The sequence below is a fragment of the Brachycentrus maculatus genome, unplaced genomic scaffold (assembly GCF_059751285.1).
Source record: "Brachycentrus maculatus isolate JH-2025_06_01 unplaced genomic scaffold, ASM5975128v1 h1tg000229l, whole genome shotgun sequence".
Classification (NCBI taxonomy): domain Eukaryota; kingdom Metazoa; phylum Arthropoda; class Insecta; order Trichoptera; family Brachycentridae; genus Brachycentrus; species Brachycentrus maculatus.
This window is the reverse complement of record NW_028280980.1, coordinates 72,326-95,325: the sequence shown is the minus strand read 5'-3', so window position 1 is coordinate 95,325 and position 23,000 is coordinate 72,326. Positions and strand designations below refer to the sequence as shown.

The window sequence follows — 23,000 nt, the reverse complement described above, 5'->3', positions numbered from 1 at the left end:
CATATTCTTCTTCATCTGTGCTGGGATGACAAAAATGTGAATGTAATTGATTAAAAAGTATATATAATAAGCTTCCTGAAATACACTTTCTTGAAATGAAAACAAATCAGGGTTGGTCCACTTAGGACTTATTAATATTGACATCTCAAGATATATAAAGCAGAATATGGAAGTCTGGGTATCCAGACTAAGCGGAGAAACCTAGATTTGTGAACATTGAACACACTCAAAAATATTGTCACTCAAAGTGATTTTGAACAGTTTAAACCCCTTTTTGATTTGAATCAACTGGTTGAAAAGATTTTAAGCCGCTTTTATATACATCTGTGTACATATAAATGTATATGGTACAATCGAATCTCAATGAAAACATGTTGAAATAATAGCATTCCTATTTAAAAAATATTGGATTTATTGATTCAGCTTGTAATTAAATTTGATAAAAAAAAGGTATTTTCAACTTAGATATTCTGAATATGCCTACTCGTAACACCTGGAATTTATAACCATAAGATAAAGTTGTAAACTATTTAGTTCATATGATATTCACATGTTTTATCTGGGTACGTATACAAATAAATATTTTCACTTAAGGGTCTTCACACACGTCAGTAATGTTCGAATGCCACAATTTTATACGAGTACGGGAATGCAAACGTGAATAGTCTATTGTTATTTCCTTTTTCCTACCTTCTATTTCTTCTCCATTTTCTTTCCCATAAAGCTGAAATGTTTTTCGCCCTGAGCTCTTGATAGACGTCATCTTTATCCTTAAAATATTTTCTACTACCATCCAAAAATCTCCATATAATTAACTTAACTTAATAAAAATTGACGATCAAGTTAACACTGCGTCAATACGTTCCGTGCTCTTTGCACCACCTGGATGCGCATACGGGAGATATAATAACACAAATTTAGAATGGAGTTTTTGAAGATAAATACGTAAAAAAAAAACGAAAAAATCTACATGTCACACGTTAAAACACCAGTCACAAGTGTACGAGTATATATAAAAAAAAAACGCTGTATTGTTTGTTTGCATGCTGGTGTAGTGATTGTCCTGACGAAGAGACGGGTACGTCCTGAAACCGGTAGACAAAAATCTCCTATAGTACTATAGGAGATAAACTATACTATAAACATTACTGCCTCCGTAGTGTAATGGTCAGCACGCTCGGCTGCCGTTCTGGAGGTCCCGGGTTCAATTCCCAGGGGGGGTTAAATAAATATAAGTGATTTTTTCACTGTAATATTTATTCAATATTACCCTGGACTGGTACCTGAAGCGGAGGGCTGATCACCTTTCCTTCATGTGTAAACGATCAAGATAATACTGCGTTATATGACGCAGTGCCCTATGCGCCATTGGGGTGCGGATAAGGGTTTTATTATTATTATTATAAACATTACTCACGTTTTTTTTACAAAAATATTAGTTATGTTAATATAATCTATTCTATCATGACTAACATTTTTGTAAAAAGAATTAAAATTATTATTTATACAGATGTATAAAAAAAAATCATAAATAACCTAGGTTGATTAAATCGCCACTAATTAAACTCCATTAATCGGTACAACAAGGAACAGGTATCAGCAATTCATATACACAAGTATAAAATTGTATGAAACTGGATTTTAATATAGAACATAGACCATCCTGTATGATTGCGTTATGGACCACATAAGACCTGTTTCTGATATTGGAGGCTCTCGAAAGATTCAAGGCGGAAAATTTATCAGTTCAGGTTGGATTCAAGTGTGATATATGAACGCACAAACCTATTAAGTTCATTTGAGATTGGCGATTTTTTTACAATACGTACCTACTTTAAACGTTAAGGCCCAGCATTCGTAAGTCGCAACTTAATATTCTCCAAATCCAGGTAACATTTTACGTAATCGATTTTTTTCTTAAAACACCGTTTTTGCATTGAAAAAATAAGTTTTTCTTCTAAATAATTATATGGTTTTGAAAAAAAATTGAGTTATTAAAAGGTTCGAAGTTTTAAAAAAATATATAAAAATATTTTGGCTCTATATATTCTAAAAAACAAAAAAATATAATATCCATTATCTAACAAAAAATCGGGCATGAAGAGATATATGTGACATCTCTATGAACGCGACTTAACGAATGCTGGACCTTAAAGTGCTGATAATCGATATATCGACTTTTATATGTTGCCAAAAGCGCGGTCGTCGATATACAGACGATGGAGTCAGTGTATTTTGGCAGTCGAGATGGGAGGTTGTTTCGCAACGTACGCGTTTCTTAAGGTCCGATTCGTCACTTATATTGACAAATTATCAAATTCAACTGATATTTTAAATATTTAAAGGAGTTTCATTGCGATTATTCATTGCGAAATGAATATAAAGGTGGAAACTGACCGGAGCATTTCGTCGTAACGTAACGTCGTAACATCGCTCGCGGCGAGCATCAGCGAGCATCCGAAACTATGGATGGAGCGCTCGGCTCACTGTACTGACTGCCTGAATGCTCGCATCGTAATGTGTTACGTTACGACGAAATGCTCCGGTCAGTCTTCACCCTTAGGCTAGTCTTCAATCTAGGGATAATTGAAAAGATTTAGAAGAGTTCTTAAAGGTGGTATGGACATGTGAAGCGAATGAATAACGAGAAAATGACTAAGAAAGTATATGTGGCGAATGTGAGCGGAAAAACAGAACGAGGACGACCGAAAAAGATTTGGCACGTTCAGATTAATCAGAACCTTAAATCTGGTGGTGTCAAAAGCCTGCGTAATCGGAGGGAATGTATGACTAGATGTGTGGATGTGAAGGAGGTGAGGAGTGAATGTCAGGACAAAAGAGTGTAGCGTTCCATCCTCTCTTCCTACCCCTGCGGGAAAACGGCGTGATGTTAGTAGTAATAGTATTTTTTACAAAAATGTTATGTTGATATAACCACATTTTTGTCTACCGGCTTCGAGAGGTACCCGTCTCTTCGTCAGGACAACCGTGAAAAATGAAAAGCGCCCTTTAGACGATATGTTATAAAAAAAGCGCTTTATAAATTAGCCAAAAAGTTTGTTGTTACTCTTATTAAATTCCATAATGCGTTACGTAAACAAAATCAATGAAAAATATTCCAAACCTCAGAATAAAAAGCATTTTTTGTTGAAAAAAGTCTTCGTTGTTACAATCAGCAAATAAAATACACATCGGCATTTTACTTTATTATTTTTAAACACAAATAGAATGCTTTTACCAAAGAAGCAATAAAAATAATAATGCTACTCGTATCTACTCATTTAAGTCAACAGCAAGGCCAAAAATGTTACTTTATTATCGTCAACAATAGTGACAATTTGAATAACTTAAGAAATACATAAATCTATTCTGTAAACAAGATAAGAGTGATCTCTCGCATGGACCAAAGTATTCAAATATATTCTTATCATGTTAGAATCTCACTGGAATATTTTAGAAAACAAAGCTTGGAAAATATCGTTTATAAATAAGCTAAAATAATGAATAATTTATTACTTTTTGCCTGGGTTCTTGAAGTGTAGAAATATGTAGAAATCCGAACTTCTTCTATTGAATTTTATGCACTTCACAGATGGTCACTAGTGTAACTATTATGGAAAAATTAAGACGATTATGTCACCCACGCTACTAGCATTCTGCAAACACAGAGATCGTTATATATAATTGGGACCGTAAACGTCCAGGTCGCACCGCGAGCGCAGGAAAGACGACCGGAGATCAGCGAGCTCGACTGCCGACTGCCGACTTCATCTGACGGGCAGACGGTTCGTGTTTTGTCACTCAGTACCTACCAGCACCGTGCCAGAGTACACGGTTTACATATTCCTCTACTCGCTCACTCCACGACGGTCTAGTCCAGTGCCTCCTAAATAACGCATCAATAGTTTATTATGTTTTTCATTTGATATGACTCAAACACTAATTTAACTCCCCCAAGATCTATTACATCTCTAATTTCATACAAAGTAAATAATAGGCACCGTTGCGTAGTTAGGTAGACGCTAGACTGCGAAACTGGCGCCATGGATTCGATTCCCGCCAATTACAAAATTAATTCAAGAAAGATTTATTTTCAATTGGTATTGATGTGTTTTTCACATTCACCTTCCCTATTCTTACTATCCTACCTTCAAACAAACCTCTAAAAGTAGGGGTTCTGCGGGTTATTCCTATAAAAAAGGCATTTACGTAGCTAGTGACCTGGATTTGGTGGGCTTAAGTGATAACTTTATACAGTGTTTTCTTCTAACCCTCATTCGCGCCCAATGGGGCATAGAGCAATCCATCGCACTGACGCAGTGTTATATTGATAATTAATTACCTGAAGGTAGTCATTACGATTCAAGTGCAATTCTCGAGTAACTTAAAGTACTATATTGGAATATAAAACACTATTTCAATATTAATTTTAACAAAAATGGAGACCAAGGAGCATTCTAACCAAACTTATAAACATTTTTATTTTTTACGTCATTATATTTGGATATATTCTCGATGAACGATTTCCTTTAATCGTAATATGCGTACATAGAGAGCGCCCCCTTTCCTTGATAGAGCGTTTTCCATTGCGTGAAGTTTTTTCAAAAGAGGAGGGTGGGGGGAGATTTCGCTCAGGTTTTTTTTTTTAATTTCTGGACTCTTGTTATGGGGGAGGAAATTGTGCTACTTTAATTGTCCTTCCTTTTCATGACATCTCTCAGTTGGGCTTTTTGGTAACCACAGCTAACTTGGCGTCCTTGTTTCTTGAACAACTTTGACTCCCGAAGTTCTGATATATGAACATAGGTAATATAACAATCATGCCATATATTTATAAAAACCATAATATACATATTTGCTTAAACCGCCTTCATTAATTTGCAATCAAGTATTACACGTTGCAGTGTGCATTGGATACGGGTAAATCACAAAGGAGAAGAAATGAAACGTATTTTTACGAGAGTATAAAAAAAACACGGTTAACTGGTTTACAGATAACAACTGATACGATGTTATTAAACCAATGCCGCAGTTTATTAATCTTTATAGGAGGCGCTGAATTATACTATACCCAATACCAAGTAGTATTCCGAACGGTCAGAAACAAACAAAACAACTTTATGTGGGACGCTAGACGATCAGTGCTGCTCAAAGTCTTTTACACACCTGAGTATTAATAAAAATGTAAATTGTATTTTTATTCATATAATATTATAATAACATGATTAAAAGGCACATTTTTTATAAATCATATAATATTTATTCAAAATGTTGTTTTTTTTATTCATTCTCGAATATTTTTTGGTTTTTAACCACCTTTCAGTAACTTAAGGCTCAATTTAAGTGAAATAAAAATTCTAATTCTGCCTTTTTAAATAATTGCTTAAAATACTAACTACCTACGTAGCTACATTTTTAAAAATGTGTTTAAAGTGCACTTGATGGTTCCCAGATGCGACAAATTTGACCAGGCAATCTGACACTCTACCCAATGGAAAGTTTTTTTAATTTTTTTTTATAATTTGTTTGGGAGTCCAAAGGAATGTTATCATTCGACACAAACAAATATCACAGCAAAGCGCCCTAGATGTAGTATTTTATGAAAATGGCGCTACATAAATTATCAAGAATTATCATTATTATTTAACATACATCTGTAGTTGGCTCTCGTTTATTTATTCATAAAATACAAGCCGTACCCGGACACGCGTTACTGTGGCTTAGTCTGGTTAAATGGAAATGAAAAAAATAGAATGCACACATTTGTAATATTTTTAGTTACATATGCTTGTGGAGCAATGAAAATATAAAAAAAACTATGAAGCAATCGAAAACATTAAAAATGCTAAATGATACCGGTTGTCAAGAAGCGCGTTGTCTGCCATAAGCAATGTTGAGTTTAGTGTGTTTGTCACGTTCAATATACGTCGCTGCCATTGCGGTAAAACTTTTTTTAAGTTATCTGCTCTCTGTTACTTTATTTATACAGATAGATAAAAACTCGCTCGTACTCGTGTCAAAATTACAAAAGAATCGGTGAATAAGTTTAGGAGATTTCAGATTTTGAAAAACGATGATTTAAATTTTTATTTATATAGATACAGTCCAATATATTTTTTCTGGTATCGAATTATTTGTTTTTATAATTAGACATCAGTATCTCATTCCAGGAAATGCCTCGATGTACCTACTAGTATTTGAAAGACAGCCCATATTTTACGGAGGCGGCATTTTGTTTGCGAAGGCGGAACAATATTTTGGGATAGCCCTGACATGTCTATATATGTGGATATCAGGCAATCGACCTGTTCATAACGAAACTTCAAAAGATCAATCTACTAAAGCTTGATCTATAATAAAAATAATAATCATTGCGACGAATAAAGTACATACTTGATGTTAATTTTTTCATTTTCATTTTGAGATTTTTTGTTTTCTGTTAAAATCAAATATTTGTAGTTTATATTAGCACTTTTAATAATTAATGTTTTTAATATCTGTTGTATTCATTCCAGTGCCGTTTATTATAACCTAAAATATTTAAAAAAATACCCACACACAGGTCATTCCTTTGTGGGATCTATTTTGTATAAATATAATATAATATTTTGTTTACTTGTAATTATATTATATTGTGAAATACAAAAGAAATATATGAACAAAAGCGATTCCGGCGTCACAATTGTGTCCGTGACCTGAGGAGATATTTTGGGAACAGTTTGAGAGCCTCTTGTCGAATTTAGAGCTCTTTTGTTTGAAACAATAAACTTAATCAGCTTAATTCTCAAATTTAGTCATAAGAATGAAAAATTACATACTCCGCAGTTGGAAGCATGGCATCAGCTACTTTAGTGCATTAGTCTTAGGAATCAAATTACAAAATCCTCTTCTTCTAACCTTTATCCGCAAAAAATGGTGCATAGGGCACTGACGCAGTGTAACATCGATCGTTGATTACTTGAAGTCAAGACGATCTGTCCTGTGATTGAGGTACCAGTCCAGGGTAACAAAAAAATTACGTTTATTTTGACATCCCTTGGATTCGAACCTGGAACCTCCAGCATGGTAACCAAACACTAAAACCACACTATGAACCCGAACGAAAAAATCTCACAATTTTCATGTTTGTTATTTAACTATTATTAAACTATGTAACTAACTAACCAGCAGAGAGAATAGAACGCCACACCCATCTATGTTTGAAAACAATCTAACTATTTGTATTGATATCTTTAAATAAACGAAGAAGTTTATTGGGATGGTATTATGCAAATTTGTTACGGCCTGTCATTGGTTGGTTAGGTGATAAATGCATCATCTCTTCAAACCCTCATCCACGCCCAATGGTGCATAGGGCACTAAATCATATAAACATAGTGTTATCTTTAACACATAAAGGAGAGGTGATCAGCCCTCCGCTTCAGGTACCAGTCCAGAGTAAAATTGAATCAATATTAGAGTGAAAAGATCACTTATATTTATTTGACCCCCCCCTGGACATCGAACCCGGGACCTCCAGTACGGTAGCCGAGCGTGCTGACCGTTACACTACGGAGGCGGAGAAGTGTAATTTTAGGCATTTATTAAATTACGGATACACCCAATAACACTTGATTTCACACTTAATATTGTATTCATTGATAAAAAATCTATTGAAAGTAAGGTATCCATAAAAACACTACTTATTGCGGATAACGTCTACAATTGCGATTGGATGCAGATGAGGGTTTGAAGAAGAATTGCAAACAGATTTAGCTCTGAAGAATTATTAAATCATTTTTATGTGCATATTTGGCTAGTAGCTTTGCTGACCACTGCTTTAAAATATTGTTGTTTCAAGAAACATTTGTTTTACAAATATTTGTAGTAGAACGCCTCTTGTCCAGGAAGACCACCTAAACGATGGAGGGAAAGCTGGTCTTCCACCTCCCAGGATCGGACCGGAGAATGACAGGACATAGTCCTAAAAAAAAAGAAGAAGAAGCCTCTTGTCCACCTTTTGCTGGTCCGCCCCTTCAGTTGATCTAAACTTTTTTTTTGTATAAACTACCATTAATTTTATTAATTATTGATTCGGCATTAACTTTGTGGAATGACATATTTTTTTAAATTAAACATTAATAATTTTTTATATTTTCTTATTTATTTATTTTAAATATGCTTCTTACCTTATGTTTTTCTCATTATTTCTTTTAAATATGCTTCTTATGCCTATTTATTGTTTTTATATTTAGCCATATGTATAAGTTTTAGTTATTTTTTAAAAACCTTTTTTGTAACTTTATTATTTGTGTTCCAGTCTTGTTAACCTTAATCCCATGTCCCAAAATGAGAATTAGAACTTACTCATCGGAAATATTACATGACACTTATGTATGTAATATGTTTTGAAAAATAAATAAACACTTGTATAATACTAGTTAATGAGTTTTATTTAATTACACTGGACTAGTTTCGTAAATTACAGATGTTTTCATCTACAGGTGAAAAGTAAAACTACTTGAGTTTATAAACATAGTTTTACGTAGATGAAAACATCTGTAGTTTTTTAAATTAGTCATGTGCAAAGAAATAAAACTCATTAAGTGGCATTACACAAGTGTTAATATTTTTTATAACAATCAATATTTATTTTACGTATTATTGTATTGATCTTTTTCAATAATAGTAACTGCTTTTGTGTGGCTTATTACAAGGTTTTTAATATAATTTCAATGTAGTTTTTGAGTTCCGACAATGTTGATTTTATTGTAAACCTGAATTTTTCTGTATTTTTTGATAATCTGACCTTTTAGTGTACCAACCCAAATACCCTCAGTCCAAATATGACGGATAAGAAAGGTTCTTTTTAAAAAAAAACATGAAGAACTTCTTTCAACAACGTCAAATATCAAAAAACTTGATTTTTCAGGAGATCGTTTTTAAAGTTTAAAAATGAAATGTATTAAAAATAAATATCAAGCCGCTTATTGAACTTTTTACTGTGCAACAGATCTTTTTAGGTAAAATCTTAATTGTTTTTCTCCATTTGAAAAATATTTAGTATATTTAAAAAAAAACAATACCGTTCCTTCAAAATGCAAAAACAACACTTTCTGCCCTGTAAGGGGTAAATATTAAGTTTAAAAAATGCCACTTTTGCTGGGTTATAGTACATTTTCTGGGCATTCTGAAAACGTGCACAACTGAAAATTGATGATTTTTGATATATGATGTTGTTGAAAGGAGTGAGCGATATGGTGGATGAAGATTTCAGCCTAGTTTATTCATCAGTTTATTTTGTTTTTATTTTTTAATATATGTGTTATTTTTATATGTAGAAATATTAAAAATTCATAATATTTTTTTAGGTTTAAAGATCCAAAAAAGTGATTACCACGGTACACAAAGTTACATTAAACTCGTAAATTTTATGGTAAAAAAAGAAATAATAAAAAGAAGAAAACTTTATATATTTGATAACATTTTAATTACTATAAAGATGGCAAATTTGGTATGGTTTGAAACTAAATCATTCAGAATTTTAAAACACTTTTCAGCTTAATTCTTTCTAATGAGAAGGCTGATTTAAGTGAGAACCGATCTGTACTTGGTTTATTCTCATCACAGTCTGTTCCTGTCTTACAAAGTTAATTCTTTGAAACTGTTTCCTCCTTTTCTTCCGGAAGTTGGTTCTTGTGTGCGAAAGATTCTTGGATATGATAGTAGCGGTGATATTTACTAATCCTGGCTGGACCAAAGGTCTACCGACGAGACTAAAGTCCTTAGTTCCAGCAAGGAGCACCTTTTCCAGTTTAATTTCATCTCCAATATTGGGTGGCCACACTCCCTCGACCATAAGTAGGTCTCCGTCGGTAACGCGCCACTGTTTGCCCATCAAATGAACTATCGCGAAGCATCTGCTGATATTTGCATCAGCGAGAGTATTGACGGTGTTGATAAGACTGTGAGCTTTCTTCTTTTCATCCGATTTCTCTAGTGCTTGGTGTGTTGAATTAAATCTAGGAAGAACAGCGGCTGCAGACAAACATAAATAAACGAATTTAATTGTTCCGTTCCAATCATTAGCTGCAAATAAAATTCAATTTATCGTTAGAATTAAACGAAAATAACTCACCTGCGGCTCTGTTGAAAACATAATTTGTTAATCTTGAAGCGACATTAAGGAGAGCCATTTTAAATCAAAAGTACATGTAAAAGTAAAGAATGGTATTATTTCAATGGTATTCAGAAATGAATATCCATACTTATTTTTTTTAAATAAATGTTCTCACAGGCGAAAAATTAGGTTATGTCACGGTGAGAATCTAAAGCAAAGATGATTTTGTGAAATTCAACACAAAAAAATTCTCAATCCATAGACAAAACCATATACGTATTCAACAGTACTTATTTAACGAAGATAAAGACCCATACGCACTATGAATGAAAAACTTGCAAACCTATTTTTTTTTAAATATATCTTTCAAAACAATAAAAGTAAACAAGAGTTAAAATGATTGTGAATCGTTTTTATACCGCCGTTGACATAGCAACTGTTTTTGTTTATTTAACTGTTAAGTCTAAAGCTTTGATACGCACCCCTTATGCAAATACTTTGCGACGAGGGATAAGGTAAGATAGAGATATCGTTAAATAATCATTGACTACACATATTTACATATGTTGATCTGTTTCTTATCATGGATGGGATTGTGGAGGATATTAAAGGACTACATAAAGGATACAGACTGGGAGAGAAAACCATAGATGTTGTCTGGTATGCGGATGACGCTGTTGTATTTGCTGAGACTGAAGGGGACCTGTAACTTCTCTTGCACGCATTCCATCTTTCTAGTCAAAAATACAATGTGGCTATATCAGCTACAAAGACTACGAGCATAGTGTTCTCTCGGATTCCAGTGGGATGAAGCGTGACTGTGGATGTCGTCATGGTAGATTGAAAAGATTAAATACCTGGGTATGGACCCGTGTGGTCAAACGGATCTGCGATGCAAAGTGATGGGGCAAGTAAATAAAGCTGCAGCCATCTCAGTATGCCTGAAAAACTCTATATGGAAAAATCCTGAGATGAAGATCGGCAGCAAAAAGCAAAACTTGTGTCCGACCCATCATGACGTATGGAATTGAAAGCAGAGCGGACACCGTTGGTACAAAAAACGAGCTTAGAGTGTCAGAAATGAAGACTCTAAGAAGCATATCAGGCAAGAGTCTTGCATATCAGGCAAGAGTCTTGGGAAAGGCAACAAAGGAGACAATGGTATGCGCGTGTGAGGAGATTGGAACCATCCAGATTCCCCCCACATCGCACTGTACGGCCAACCCCATGTTAGACGACTCCCCGGCAGACCACCAAAGAGATGGATCGATAGCTGGGAATCGACATCGTAGGAAGCTAATCCCTTTTAAAAAGCAGGCCACCAGGCCTACACCAAAAAGAAGAAGATCTGTTCCTTTATACTCACAGTATTCAAATTTCTCGCTATTTTTAAATGCGCTAGGCGTAAATTGTAAATCAATCATACCAACTTCAATTCATTACTTGCCACTTGTATGTTATCTAAATCGGGCTCTAACCTGCTTTTACTTTGTGCCCACTATCACTGTTTTGTTTCTTACCTGTTCTACATCTTTTGTACACATTTCTTCTATGAAAAGGAAGGAAAGTAAGAAAGTGTTGCCAATATAAGAATTGTTGTATTATTTATTGCCAATAAAATAAAATATACCGATCTGCCAATAATAAGCGGACTGAGAATTTTTTTCTGTCCAAAGAAACTTTTATTTTTGCGTTATTTATGTATTAATGCATGCGATTTTCTTATACGATTCTATATGTCTAAAAGTGTTCATTTTAAATTGTGATATTCAAAGGTTTCCTGATAATTTTTGCTGTTTTTTATGACAAAGAAACCGACTTGAGCAATCCGTCGCGCATCACATAAACAAATAACCTGTGGACGCAAGCGCCTTGTTTATCAAAAGCATCGCGTAGCCTGGGCAACGATAATATAAGAAAATGGGTATGTTTATATTATTATCTAATCTTAACAGTATTCGTGATAACGTTTGGTCTAGATAAGGGAGTGGTTGTCAGTTATTAGGTACTCCCACTTTGACACCGACTTACACGTCACTTAATTATCGCTAAGGACACTGAAATTATTGGAATTCGCCGACGATAAAAGTCTCTGATTCACCGATGATGACGGCCAACTACTGCGAATCGAAAATTTTCTTCAGTTTCATTTGCAAAACGGTTCTGCACACATCTTGTCGAGATTGTCACCTGTTTACATATTATTCGTCATTTTTTTAGTTGACATATTTTCGCAATGTCTGTGCTTTTATTATCTTTATTGTGTTGTGTAGTGTAGACAAGTGTTTTTTTGTGCCATATTTTCGATTATTAGTGAAACGTTAATATAAAATGCGGTACAATCGCGGATTGGAGACTAATTTTGACGGCGATGCCCCCGTCACACAGCCCCTCAGGAGTAGACAGATGATTCCGGGACAATGGGGCTCTAGATTTTCTGTCCACACCCTTCATGACAGAGTTGGCGGGGAAAAAACTTGTGGTATGAAATATTAATCATCTGTGGTTCGATGTAGTGTCCTTGTACTTGTGTTTTGTATTACATTAGAGGTTATCATTCCACGGCTCTATTGTTATGAATCATTTCTTCATTAGAATAAATTGTGTCGATTGATACACATGCCATCAATTAAATTTATAATGTAGCCAATATATCACCAACATTATTGCATTATTATTATTAGGTATCCTGATTAATATTTATGGTAATAACCTCCCATGATTTCAGCTAATTAGTTTTGTTAGATCCTCAACTGTTTGAATCAAGATAAAAACCATACAAAAACAGCTTAAAAACATAATGTTTGCATGTAGGTAGTGAACAATGTAACAATTCTTTTTTTTTAAATCACGGTCGCAGAAAAAGCTGAGGTCTCGTGATCTGCATTTCCATACACAGCGTTATTGCATTCTGCAAACATGTTTTATGTTTTTTTTTTAACCTTTGATAATGGGACATTTGTAAAAATTACTAGGGACTGTGGGGAGCACCGAGGCAACACATGTAAAGAATGCAGTGACAACTAGCATATATCTTACTTTCTTACCCATATTTTTGTATTTTATATATAAGGTTCTCAAACAAACATGTTGCACTTATTTTTCTAACCGTTTTCAGTAAACATTTTGGTAAAATGTGAGTTTTTCTTATCGTTTCACGTTTTTCAATTTCAATTCAAATTTAAATTTATTTATTTTCAATTAGCATATACATTACAAACTAAATTTAAAGGGTATACATTAAAATCGAAAATATGAAGGAACTATTGTTAAAGGTGTAGAAAAATCCCGCTTCGGAAAACTCCTTCAGACACATGGAACAGATCAATATCCAGTGATATATTGTTAAACATAGCGGTAGCTCTTCCTACAGCCATAACCATTGGCAGGTTGGTCCTGTATGTAGGAATGTGAACAATTTATGCCGACGCTGTCTTATGTAACTATCGGGAACATACAGACCAATGTTCTGGATAATTAATTTTACGATAGTCCCGAGGTTAAAGGTACATTAAAACAAGTCCTGTGGTCTAGAGTTGAAAGAAATGTTTGCATTATTATTATTAATACACATATTTCAATTTCACACTATTTTTGTAGGACGAAGTGGTCTATTAAGACAATTAACTTGTTTTAATTTTTTTTTCTCCTTTTTTATACTTGTAACTCTTAGGGCGTTTGTGCACTACACGGAATTTTACCGTCCGGCACTGCAGTTAGCGTGGTAAAATGATATTAAAAAATTAAACAACTTTGTTTTAACCATTTTTTTATGATTAGTACACGAAAACCTACCGGTTTCGACAAGAACCTTATCATCAGGGTTTATTAAATTCTAAAACATTAAAATAAGTATTTTAATGTTTTAGAATTTAATAAACCCTGATGATGACATGGTTTTTGTCGAAACCGGTAGGTTAAAATGTACTAATAAAAAAAAAAGTGGTTAAAACAAAGTTGTTTAATTTTATAAAGTTTATAAAACAGAGTGCCACAAAGTATCTGCGAAAAAAATTCAAGAAACGATAAAATGATGATTGGCTTGTGCTTTTGTCCATCTTTCTTCGGATCGGTGCTCTTGATCGGTGCGTGAACACGTTGCGCATAAATTCGATCACGCCAAACTGTTGTAGTCGCTTTTACTTTTCAAAACCAGACTGCCGGATGGTAAAATTCCGGGTAGTGCACAAGCCCCCTTAATTTGAGAACTTACACCAAATGTGGGAAACATTTTAATGAACAAAAAAGTGCAGAAATATTTTGTTGCTCATAAATCCTTTACAAATTGTAACATGTGTTTTGTTTCAGGGGACGCCTGCCAATCATGCATGACCCGGATACCATATGCCACCCTCATCGCCACCATCATGTGCTGCCTCGGGGTGGGGGTCTTTTGCGCCACCATGTACCGAGGAGCCGCCTTCTCCATCCTCATGCTGGATAACGTATTCAACCAGAGACACATATGGTAACTCTTATTTTCCACATTATTCTCAATATTATCCATAATTAAAGCATTTACTTTGCAACACTCTCCTTATCATTCATCGTTCACTTTGTGTAATACCACTTTTATAAACACTTATTTGTGACTACCGGTTTCGGAATAATCATTCTATCATCTTCTTCTCCGTCTTATTCCTCATTGCTGAGGGTTGTGACCCAAAGCAATGACTCTTCTCCAGCTATCCCTTGACTGTGCTGCACGTAGCGCTCCAACCACCGAGGTGCCTGCTGCTGCCTTAATTTGATCGGTCCATCATGTGGGGGATCTTCCTCTCCCTCTCTTTCCCTCCAGGCTACTGATCACAACTAGTCAATCCAGGCTATCCTCATTGCCAGGCGCAACGTGTCCAAAGAACTGTAGAATCCGTCGGGTACAGACATTGGCCAGAGTCAAGCCATCCAAGCGTAGTTACTGGCGAATGGACTCATTGGTGCGTCTAGCTGTCCGTGGAATTCGGAGCATGCGTCTCCAACACCACATTTCGAAGGCATCAATTTTTCTCTTTTCTGCTGCTTTTATGGTCCATGTTTCAGCAGCATAGAGAAAAATGGAGTGGACCAAGCTCCTGACAAGCTTCATCTTGGTGTTGTTACTCACACCCCGGTCTTTCCAGATTTTGTCTAGCTTAGACATGGCACTTTTGGCGGTGGCGAAACGACATCTATCATCAGGTCATTAAAATTAAATTATTACGATTTGACATTTGTACAAAAATAAAATTTTGAAAGAGAGAAAGAAGAATGTGATTCATTTGTCTTCTTACTCTCTTTCAAAATTTTATATTTATACAAATGTCAAATCATAATAATTTTATTTTAATGATCTGATGATGGAATTATTTTCCGAAACCGGTGGTCATGAATAAGTGTTTATAAAAGTGGTATTACACGAAGTGAACAATGGATGATAAAGACAGTGTTTTATTACCATACCACAAAGTTATCAATGCTTTTAATATACAAAATATCTTTGTGGTTAGTAATTTTTACTTATCACAATTTTGGTCGACCCGAGGACCAACATGCACTAGGAATTGCAGAACAAACATGCACTAAGGGCCGAGGTCTGACATGCACAAAGTACGTTGGGTTTATATATGGGGGTTGGAAGGAGTGGGTGGGGTTTAAATATTATCTTATTTTCTACTTACCGAGGTACTATGATACACCTCCATTCCTCCATCCTGGGCCAAGCGAAAGGCGGCGTTTAGTAAGAACCCCATCAATTCCTTTATTTGGTCTGTCCATCTCATGGGAGACAGTCTTGTTGCTTACTTACCCTCAGTTGTTTCCGTTGCTACCAACTTCACGAGACTCTTCGTTCTTTCCAGCAATTTTTACTTGAACCATGATAATTTTTTGTTTCACCAAATTGTTTATGGTCTTAAAAAATCACTTTATACTCTGTTATTCAACTTTTCATTTGAATGTCTGTAGTTCAAAGGATACATACATACTGTTGTATACCTAACCCACTTTTTCACCATTTGTAACTAGAACCCCTATGGTGTTTATCTCTTTGTTTTAAAACTATGTGACGTCTACCTCTATGATAATCTATCTTCAAAGAAGTATTACCGCAGGGATATGACACCATTTATATGCGATTAACTACAATTCATGAAGTAAGGTTGTGAGTAAATGGATACACGGTAGTCGGACATTTTAGTCCTATACCTCTTGTAATCGGACACTCGGCAAATCAAAAAATTAAAGAAACACTTCAAGAAATCTCGGAAAACAAAGATCTGTCCACTAAAGTTACAGCATAATTCTGCATCAGATGGCAAAGACTCTTCTACATCATTTTTGATGATTTAATCTAAATATATTTTTTTTTCTTAGCATAAAATCTTCCAGTACACTGGAAGATTTGTACAGTAATACCTCTCTTAATGCCACTCCTATTTACGCTGTTTTGCTATAACACTGTTTTAATAGCGCGATACAGTGATTCAATGGGGAACTGAAAAATGCAATATTTTCTTTAGGATTTCGTAATATTTGTTTGGTCGCATGTACGTCGTCTCGACTCCCAATCATTTTTTACCATTTCTGTCATATGTAAGGTGTGTGGATTCCCTTTAAGTTTATATATGTACTACAATACTGTTTTGCCATTTAAAATGTATTAATTTTTAATTTAAGTTTTACTTAGTTAATACTACTATTTTTAAAAATGTATTGTGACACGTGTTTTGATGCATTCCGCATCATTTTCAAACACAGTAGGGTGTTTGAAAATGATGCGGAGTGCATTGAAACATGTGTCGCAATAGATTTTTAGAAATAGTGGCGTTTACTATGTAAATCTTAAATTAAAAATGGATACATTTTACCACAAAGTGACTGCCGAATCAATTAAAAAATGTATTAATTTTTGTATATAAAATCGCAATAGTTCAACGCTGCATACAAAAACAACAGAAAAATGTGCAAACAAGTGATTTATATATGTGGAAAACAAGCCCCGCTTAGCGCTGATTCTTTTGGCATGCCATTTTGCTGTCACGGATTACCCGCGCTAAGTGAGGTGTTATTGTATCTAAATGTGAAATATTATTACGTAAATAAAATGATAAACTTCTGACATATAATGAATCGGTTACAAATACTAGGCGTCCGTTTTAAAACTCATTGTATTATTTTCAGGGTGGAGGCTGTGCAGATGGTGTGTGTGATAGGGGGCGCGTGCATGGGAGCCCTGGGGCTCATGCTGCTCTCCTTGGGCTGTCTGGCCACGGGGGCCACTCGGCACAAGGTGTACCGCGCCTGGAGAGCTAGGGTCGGCGGCCGAATCTCCTGCGCAATTGTAAGTTCACATTTACAGGGAAAATTGTTTAAGGCCCATTATTCGTTAAGTAGCAATTTAATTTTCTCTAAATCCAGGTAACATTTTACGTGATTGTTTTTCTCATAAAACGCCGTTTTTGCATTGAAAAAATAAGTTTTTCTTTGGAATAATTATATGGTTTTGAAAAGAAAATAGTTATTGAAAGATGAAGAGTTAAAAAAAATTATAAAAAGATTTTTCTCCGGTGGTCACCGGTAGAATGAATGTGACTTAAGGAATGCTGCGTCTTAACACTATAATATGGTGCAGAGGTTCCCAATCTTTTTCTGTTTGCCGCTCCCTTAATACATCAGATTTTCATACGGTTCCGTTAATGCACCAGGAAAACTTAATAAGAAATTCTTAGAATTTAGTCAGCATACAAGACTGTTGGAAATTCCAAGAAATTTGCCGATTTATTTAATTATTTTGTTTAATTAATTTGTTTAATTATGCCCTTATGATGACACCGCGGGAATCACTGAAATAGAGAATTAAATATATATTTTGTATATTAATAATAATAATAATAATATTTTTTATTCCAACTTGACTAAGTGATGGGTGCAATATGTACTTAGTCAGCCATATTTCTTTTAAAGCATTGTTTACTTTGTGGTATGGTAATATAATGCTCTTTTTATCATTCATTGTTCAATACCAATTAAAAACTCTACTTCACGACTACTGGTCTTGGTAGTGTAGTCGTTAGAGCGTTTAGCTACCGTCCTGGAGGTTCTGAGCTCGATTTCCAGGGGAGTGCAAATGAATATTAGTGATTTTTCACGCTTATATTTATTTTATATAACCCGAGTCTGGTACCAGAAGCGCAGATGTGTTTTTTTAGATGGGTGTTGCATGTATTATTTACCTTGCTTATTATTTACAAGGTTTATAGATCAATTATTGGATTTTGCTTGCCTCTAGCTAGAAAACACAATTTTTTTAATTTTATTCTTTTTTGAGTGTCTTGTGTTAGTATTTGAATGATACCAGAGGCACTACCGGGGATTTTTTAAAAGAAAATTGTGAAATTATATTTTGTGACGAATATATTTTTTAAATTATATTTGAAGCACTAACTTTGTGATTTTCCATTTTATAATTAAAATGTAACTTTGTTTTAAAATCACTATAAATATTTTAGTATAACTTATATTATAATGTCTACCGGTTTCGAAGCTAACCGCTTCTTTGTCGAGACTGATCAATACTCATATACGCGTATTAATCAGTCTTGATAAAGAAGCGGTTAGCTTCGAAACCGGTAGACATTATAATTAAGTTATAGTAAAATATTTATAGTGATTTTAAAACAAAGTTGCATTTTAATTATAGAATATATTTTTGTTTCCAGTTCATGGGCATCACGTACATCCTCACTCTGGCGTGGCTGATCCTGCTGTGTTTCCTCGTGCTGGTCACGTTCCTGTTCACCATGTTCTGGATGCTTTGCTCCAACTCCCTTGTGCAGCAGGGCCAGGAGTGCATCAACTTCAAGCAGTTCTCCTTCCTCTTCCCGGCCAACGCGCGGCCCGAGGACATGGAGGTCTGCGGGGACCACGAGGTCAAGCTGTTCTGCAAGGACTACGTGGAGAAGGCCGAGGTCATGTTCATACTGGCCACCGTCGCCTGCTTCCTGGTCATCCTCAGCTTGGTAAGTTGTGCTGCCGTGACTTTGCTTTGACTTGTAAGAGCTTTGGTGATTGTGAAGCTACTAACGCTCAGTAATATGTATATATTTGCCAGCGCGATCTGTTGAACATAACAGCAACACACACAATTTTTGTGTGTGTTGCTGAGCAAACGTTTTAAACATTTGCTCAGGGCTTTTCCATGTAACGCGGTAGAACAGCATTCCTGCACCTTTTTAACACGGATTTTTCAAAATCAATTAGACGAAACAATGTTTGTGCTTACGTAATTACAATCTATATTTATATTTTTTATCAAAATGATAAAATATGCTATTGTAATGAATATTTCAATGATATTAGGGAGTTCCGGGACCTTTTTTGTTAAAAAAAAGCCCTGGTAATATGTACATATATTTGCTAGCGCCATCTGTGGAACCAAACAGCAACACACGCAATACATTTTCTCTTGGCGGACAGCATGATTCTTGTCAACTGCTGTCACTTGCTGTATTTTTTTATATTTTTGATAGCGTTGTTTCATGGATTTTGTATATTTTCATAGCTTCACAGGCATTGTGAAATTAAATGTGTTACAATTGTGTGCTTTCTTTTTTTTTAATTTAAATAGACTGAGCCAAAGCAGGTCTAGCTACTCTTAATAAAATTGTGAGAAAAGAGTAAAAAATCTTGATAAAAATAAGTAATATCCTAACAAAAACTACCGTAGTGTATTGGTTGGTTAAAATAATAATAGTGTATAGTTTGGTTAAAAATGAATGTATTTTTTTTTCTACAATATTTATTAATATTACCCTAGACCTGAAGCCTACCTGAAGCGCAGGACTGATCATCTTGCCTTCATATAATAAACAATCAAATAAACATTGTGTCAATTGATGCAGTGCTGTATGCACCTTTGGTTGCAGATAAGTGTCAGTAGTAGCGGTAATCAAAAATAATTTTTATAGCTTGAAGCCAGCTGTCTCCAAGTTAAGATTTTTAAGGCTTCATTGTTCTAAGTTACCCAGTTTGACTGCACATTGATTATTGATACATGATGCAGGTCCACTACCTGATGTGCCTCGCGGCCAACTACGCCCACATCCGCGACCACGAGAAGTTCCAAGAGCTCCAGGAGATGCAGTACCTGGCCGAGCTGGACCCGGACGTCCACGCCTCCAAGGACCGCTTCTAGGATGCGGCGAGGGGAATCTACAACCACCACCACCACGCCTAGTGCCAGCGCAGTGGTTCTTAACCGTGTTGGGAGATACCGAACGCCACCAGTTTCATATGTGCGTTCACCGAACCCTTAATTACAAAATTAATCCTTTTTTTTCTCGACATACTATGAAGGGATTAAAATATTAAGGTGGGGACTGACCGGAGCATTTCGTCGTAACATAACATCATTCGCGGCGAGCATCGACGAGCATCCGAAACTAAGGATGGAGCGCTGGGTTCGGTGTACTGACTGCCTGAATGCTCGCATTATAACGTGTTACGTTACGACGAAATGCTCCGGTAAGTCTCCACCTTTAAGAAAGGTATCAATCACACAACATACCATCACGACAGTTACAATTCGACTATTGGGCGGCAATGTAGCCAGGATATTATCATTTCTCTATCCTATGTGATTTTCCGATTTCGTAAATCAAATATATATTTTTTGACTTCTCATCAAAGATGAAGAAGAATATGGAAGTCTGTTCGTAAATCACATTTCGCAATGAAGACACGTTATAACAATAGATCTAGTACATTTGTTATTACCTATTTGAAGTCCCATCCCAGTAAATTGTTTAGCGTTTGAGCTCTTGTATTATTTTTATTGCTACACTGATATATTCCTTTCAAATAATATACTAGATCTATTGGATGAATGAATATATCGTACGTCATGTCATTTTTCATAATATCGTCCAATAAGTCGGGTGTGTGTTTTGACCTCTGCCGAACCCGGGAGGCTGATTCACCGAACCCCTGGGGTTCGATCGAACCCAGGTTAAGAACCACTGGCCTAGCTCCTGGGACATACAATACCTAGCTATAAGTCTTCCTAACTATAAGCTCAACAATGTTGTGTGTACGGCATTCGCATTCAGATGTTTTGTCCATGTTAAATGGTGTTAGGATACCGGTGGGTCCATCTCATTCCTTCATAGTGTAACCAAGCATCGTTTTCGTACAGTTTTGCCATTCCACATACTGTCAACCTCTGGCTGTTGTTATTTGTTTTTAACACATTTCGGACGGGTATTTTTTACATCAGCTGGCGACGGGATTTAATAATTATGTACGTATAGCTAAGACCTTAACAAGGTGATTGATATATAATATTATAATTGTATAATTCCTTCTTTTCTGCCTTTGAAATGAGGTCGGCACATAAGGTAAAAATATAATTCCCGTCCAAAGTGTGTTCAAATATCATGCTATTGGCTACCATCAGTCGATATAGAACTGCAATGGTAGCCAAAACGACAGGTTTAAATATCTACACAATACAACAGCTGTGAAAATATGAGAACCTCTTGCCACTTTTTGCGCACTTAGCCGTTTATCAATCTAAACATAACCAATTTTTTTTGCTAAACCAAAGCTTAGATCTGCCATTTGGGCATAGAAAACATTGTAAAAGGGTATGAATTTGTATTTATGAAGTATTGTTTTTACTCTAAGCATGTATATTGTGTTATATGAGTTTATTTCTTTCAATTTCATTACATAATGTCCCTAAAAACTGCAGGCATTAATGTTTGAATATGAGAATTTTTTTGACATAATGCTTTTTCTTCACCTATTTGATCGGTTCTTGGCCCCCATTGCTTGATCAAATTGAAAAAAATAATAAATTAACATACTTTACATACTGCAGAAGCAACATACATCAGAAATAAATATTTTAGAAAACTCTATATTCAAATTGACATTTCAAAAGTCAGTATTGCGGCTACAGTATGTGTGGCTACGACTTGACCGCACGTGGTTCTCGAGTATGTGGAAAGGCATATTTTTGCACCAGATATCTTATTTTTACTACCACTTTGCTTTGGCACTTGAAGATTTCCATTTTGACAATGGACACATCGCCAGTGAACAAATAAATTATCATGATATATTATATTGTAATACGTATCTACATTCCTATACTTCTACACGATAAAAATATGCTCAAGTGAGTTAAAATATACAATTGTTTTTATCTGTATTTACTGTGCATAATTTAAGATTAATTAGTGGCATAAAATTCTCTGAACAATAAATATATCATTATGTACCTCACCCCCAACTTTTTACATTGTGGCCTATACAACCATAAAAATATATATATTTGTACTGACAGATTATATAATTTGAGTAAACAATATTCTAGGCTTAAAAGTTAATGTTTCGATGTTCTTACAAAAATAATTATTAAGTTTTACCGGTTGTACTGTTGATATTTGCAGGATTGCGTAGTATGTATGTATGTGTAATTTTGGTTATGTATTTGCAGCTTTTAATGATATGATTCTTCACATATAAGGCAGTTTGTTCGTGTAAAATGTGTGTACGTAATTTTGGTATTCACTTCACCTTTTAGCGGTGGTCGTCTAATAATTTACATTCTGGAATATAAAGTCATTATATATGTCATATGTCTATGGCAGACTCCATTTTTTTGGGATAGTGGTGAAACAAAATCTAAAATGTTTTTTTTTTTTTTACCTGTTAACCAGGCGATTCGCTGTCCAATTACGCAACTTGTAACGAGCGCGAACACTGATTCTTTCTGTGTCTTAAATTCATGTCGAGACATGTATGGATGACTAATACCTTTGTTGTTGGAAAAATATACGTTCCACCCGTTCCTATGTCCTACCCGTACCCGATATTGTTTACGTTTGACGTTTTTATGCGTCCCGCCCGGTTAACAGGT

General features: G+C 35.0%; 3 protein-coding genes across 4 annotated transcripts in view; 1 reads left to right on the top strand and 2 right to left on the bottom strand.

The window, feature by feature from the left end:
* Positions 1-3,760, bottom strand: part of Tsp5D (Tetraspanin 5D) — a 42,905-nt gene extending 39,145 nt beyond the window's left edge. The window contains exon 1 of the mRNA XM_088264515.1: positions 3,517-3,760. The gene's annotated coding sequence lies outside the window, so the exon portion shown is untranslated. The remainder of the gene's footprint in view (positions 1-3,516) is intronic.
* A 5,694-nt stretch (positions 3,761-9,454) lies between these two features.
* Positions 9,455-11,614, bottom strand: mRpL21 (mitochondrial ribosomal protein L21). The gene is made up of 2 exons (XM_088264540.1): positions 10,118-11,614; positions 9,455-10,017 (listed from the first exon to the last, which is right to left on the bottom strand). Exons 1-2 carry the CDS (start codon positions 10,173-10,175, stop codon positions 9,551-9,553), a joined length of 525 nt encoding a protein of 174 aa, XP_088120666.1. The 5' UTR covers positions 10,176-11,614; the 3' UTR covers positions 9,455-9,550.
* A 268-nt stretch (positions 11,615-11,882) lies between these two features.
* M6 (neuronal membrane glycoprotein M6) lies at positions 11,883-22,363 on the top strand. Of its 2 annotated transcripts, none has more exons than XM_088264539.1 (5): positions 11,883-12,023; positions 14,408-14,567; positions 17,258-17,417; positions 18,796-19,095; positions 20,139-22,363. In XM_088264539.1, exons 1-5 carry the CDS (start codon positions 12,020-12,022, stop codon positions 20,268-20,270), a joined length of 756 nt encoding a protein of 251 aa, XP_088120665.1. In that variant the 5' UTR covers positions 11,883-12,019; the 3' UTR covers positions 20,271-22,363. The 2 variants fall into 2 exon arrangements, with proteins under 2 accessions (XP_088120665.1, XP_088120664.1); XM_088264538.1 differs by lacking the exon at positions 11,883-12,023 and adding an exon at positions 12,242-12,581.
* Positions 22,364-23,000: the final 637 nt, after the last annotated feature.

What these genes read in the sequence shown, in the direction of transcription:
- mRpL21 (XM_088264540.1), bottom strand. Translation starts at nt 10,175, where the DNA reads ATGGCTCTCCTTAATGTCGCTTCAAGATTAACAAATTATGTTTTCAAC. An exon ending in TGTTTTCAACAGAGCCGCAG is followed by an intron (nt 10,018 to 10,117) that starts GTGAGTTATTTT and finishes GTTTGTCTGCAG; the next exon opens with CCGCTGTTCTTCCTAGATTT.
- M6 (XM_088264538.1), top strand. Translation starts at nt 12,431, where the DNA reads ATGCGGTACAATCGCGGATTGGAGACTAATTTTGACGGCGATGCCCCC. An exon ending in TGGCGGGGAAAAAACTTGTG is followed by an intron (nt 12,582 to 14,407) that starts GTATGAAATATT and finishes GTTTTGTTTCAG; the next exon opens with GGGACGCCTGCCAATCATGC. An exon ending in TTCAACCAGAGACACATATG is followed by an intron (nt 14,568 to 17,257) that starts GTAACTCTTATT and finishes TATTATTTTCAG; the next exon opens with GGTGGAGGCTGTGCAGATGG.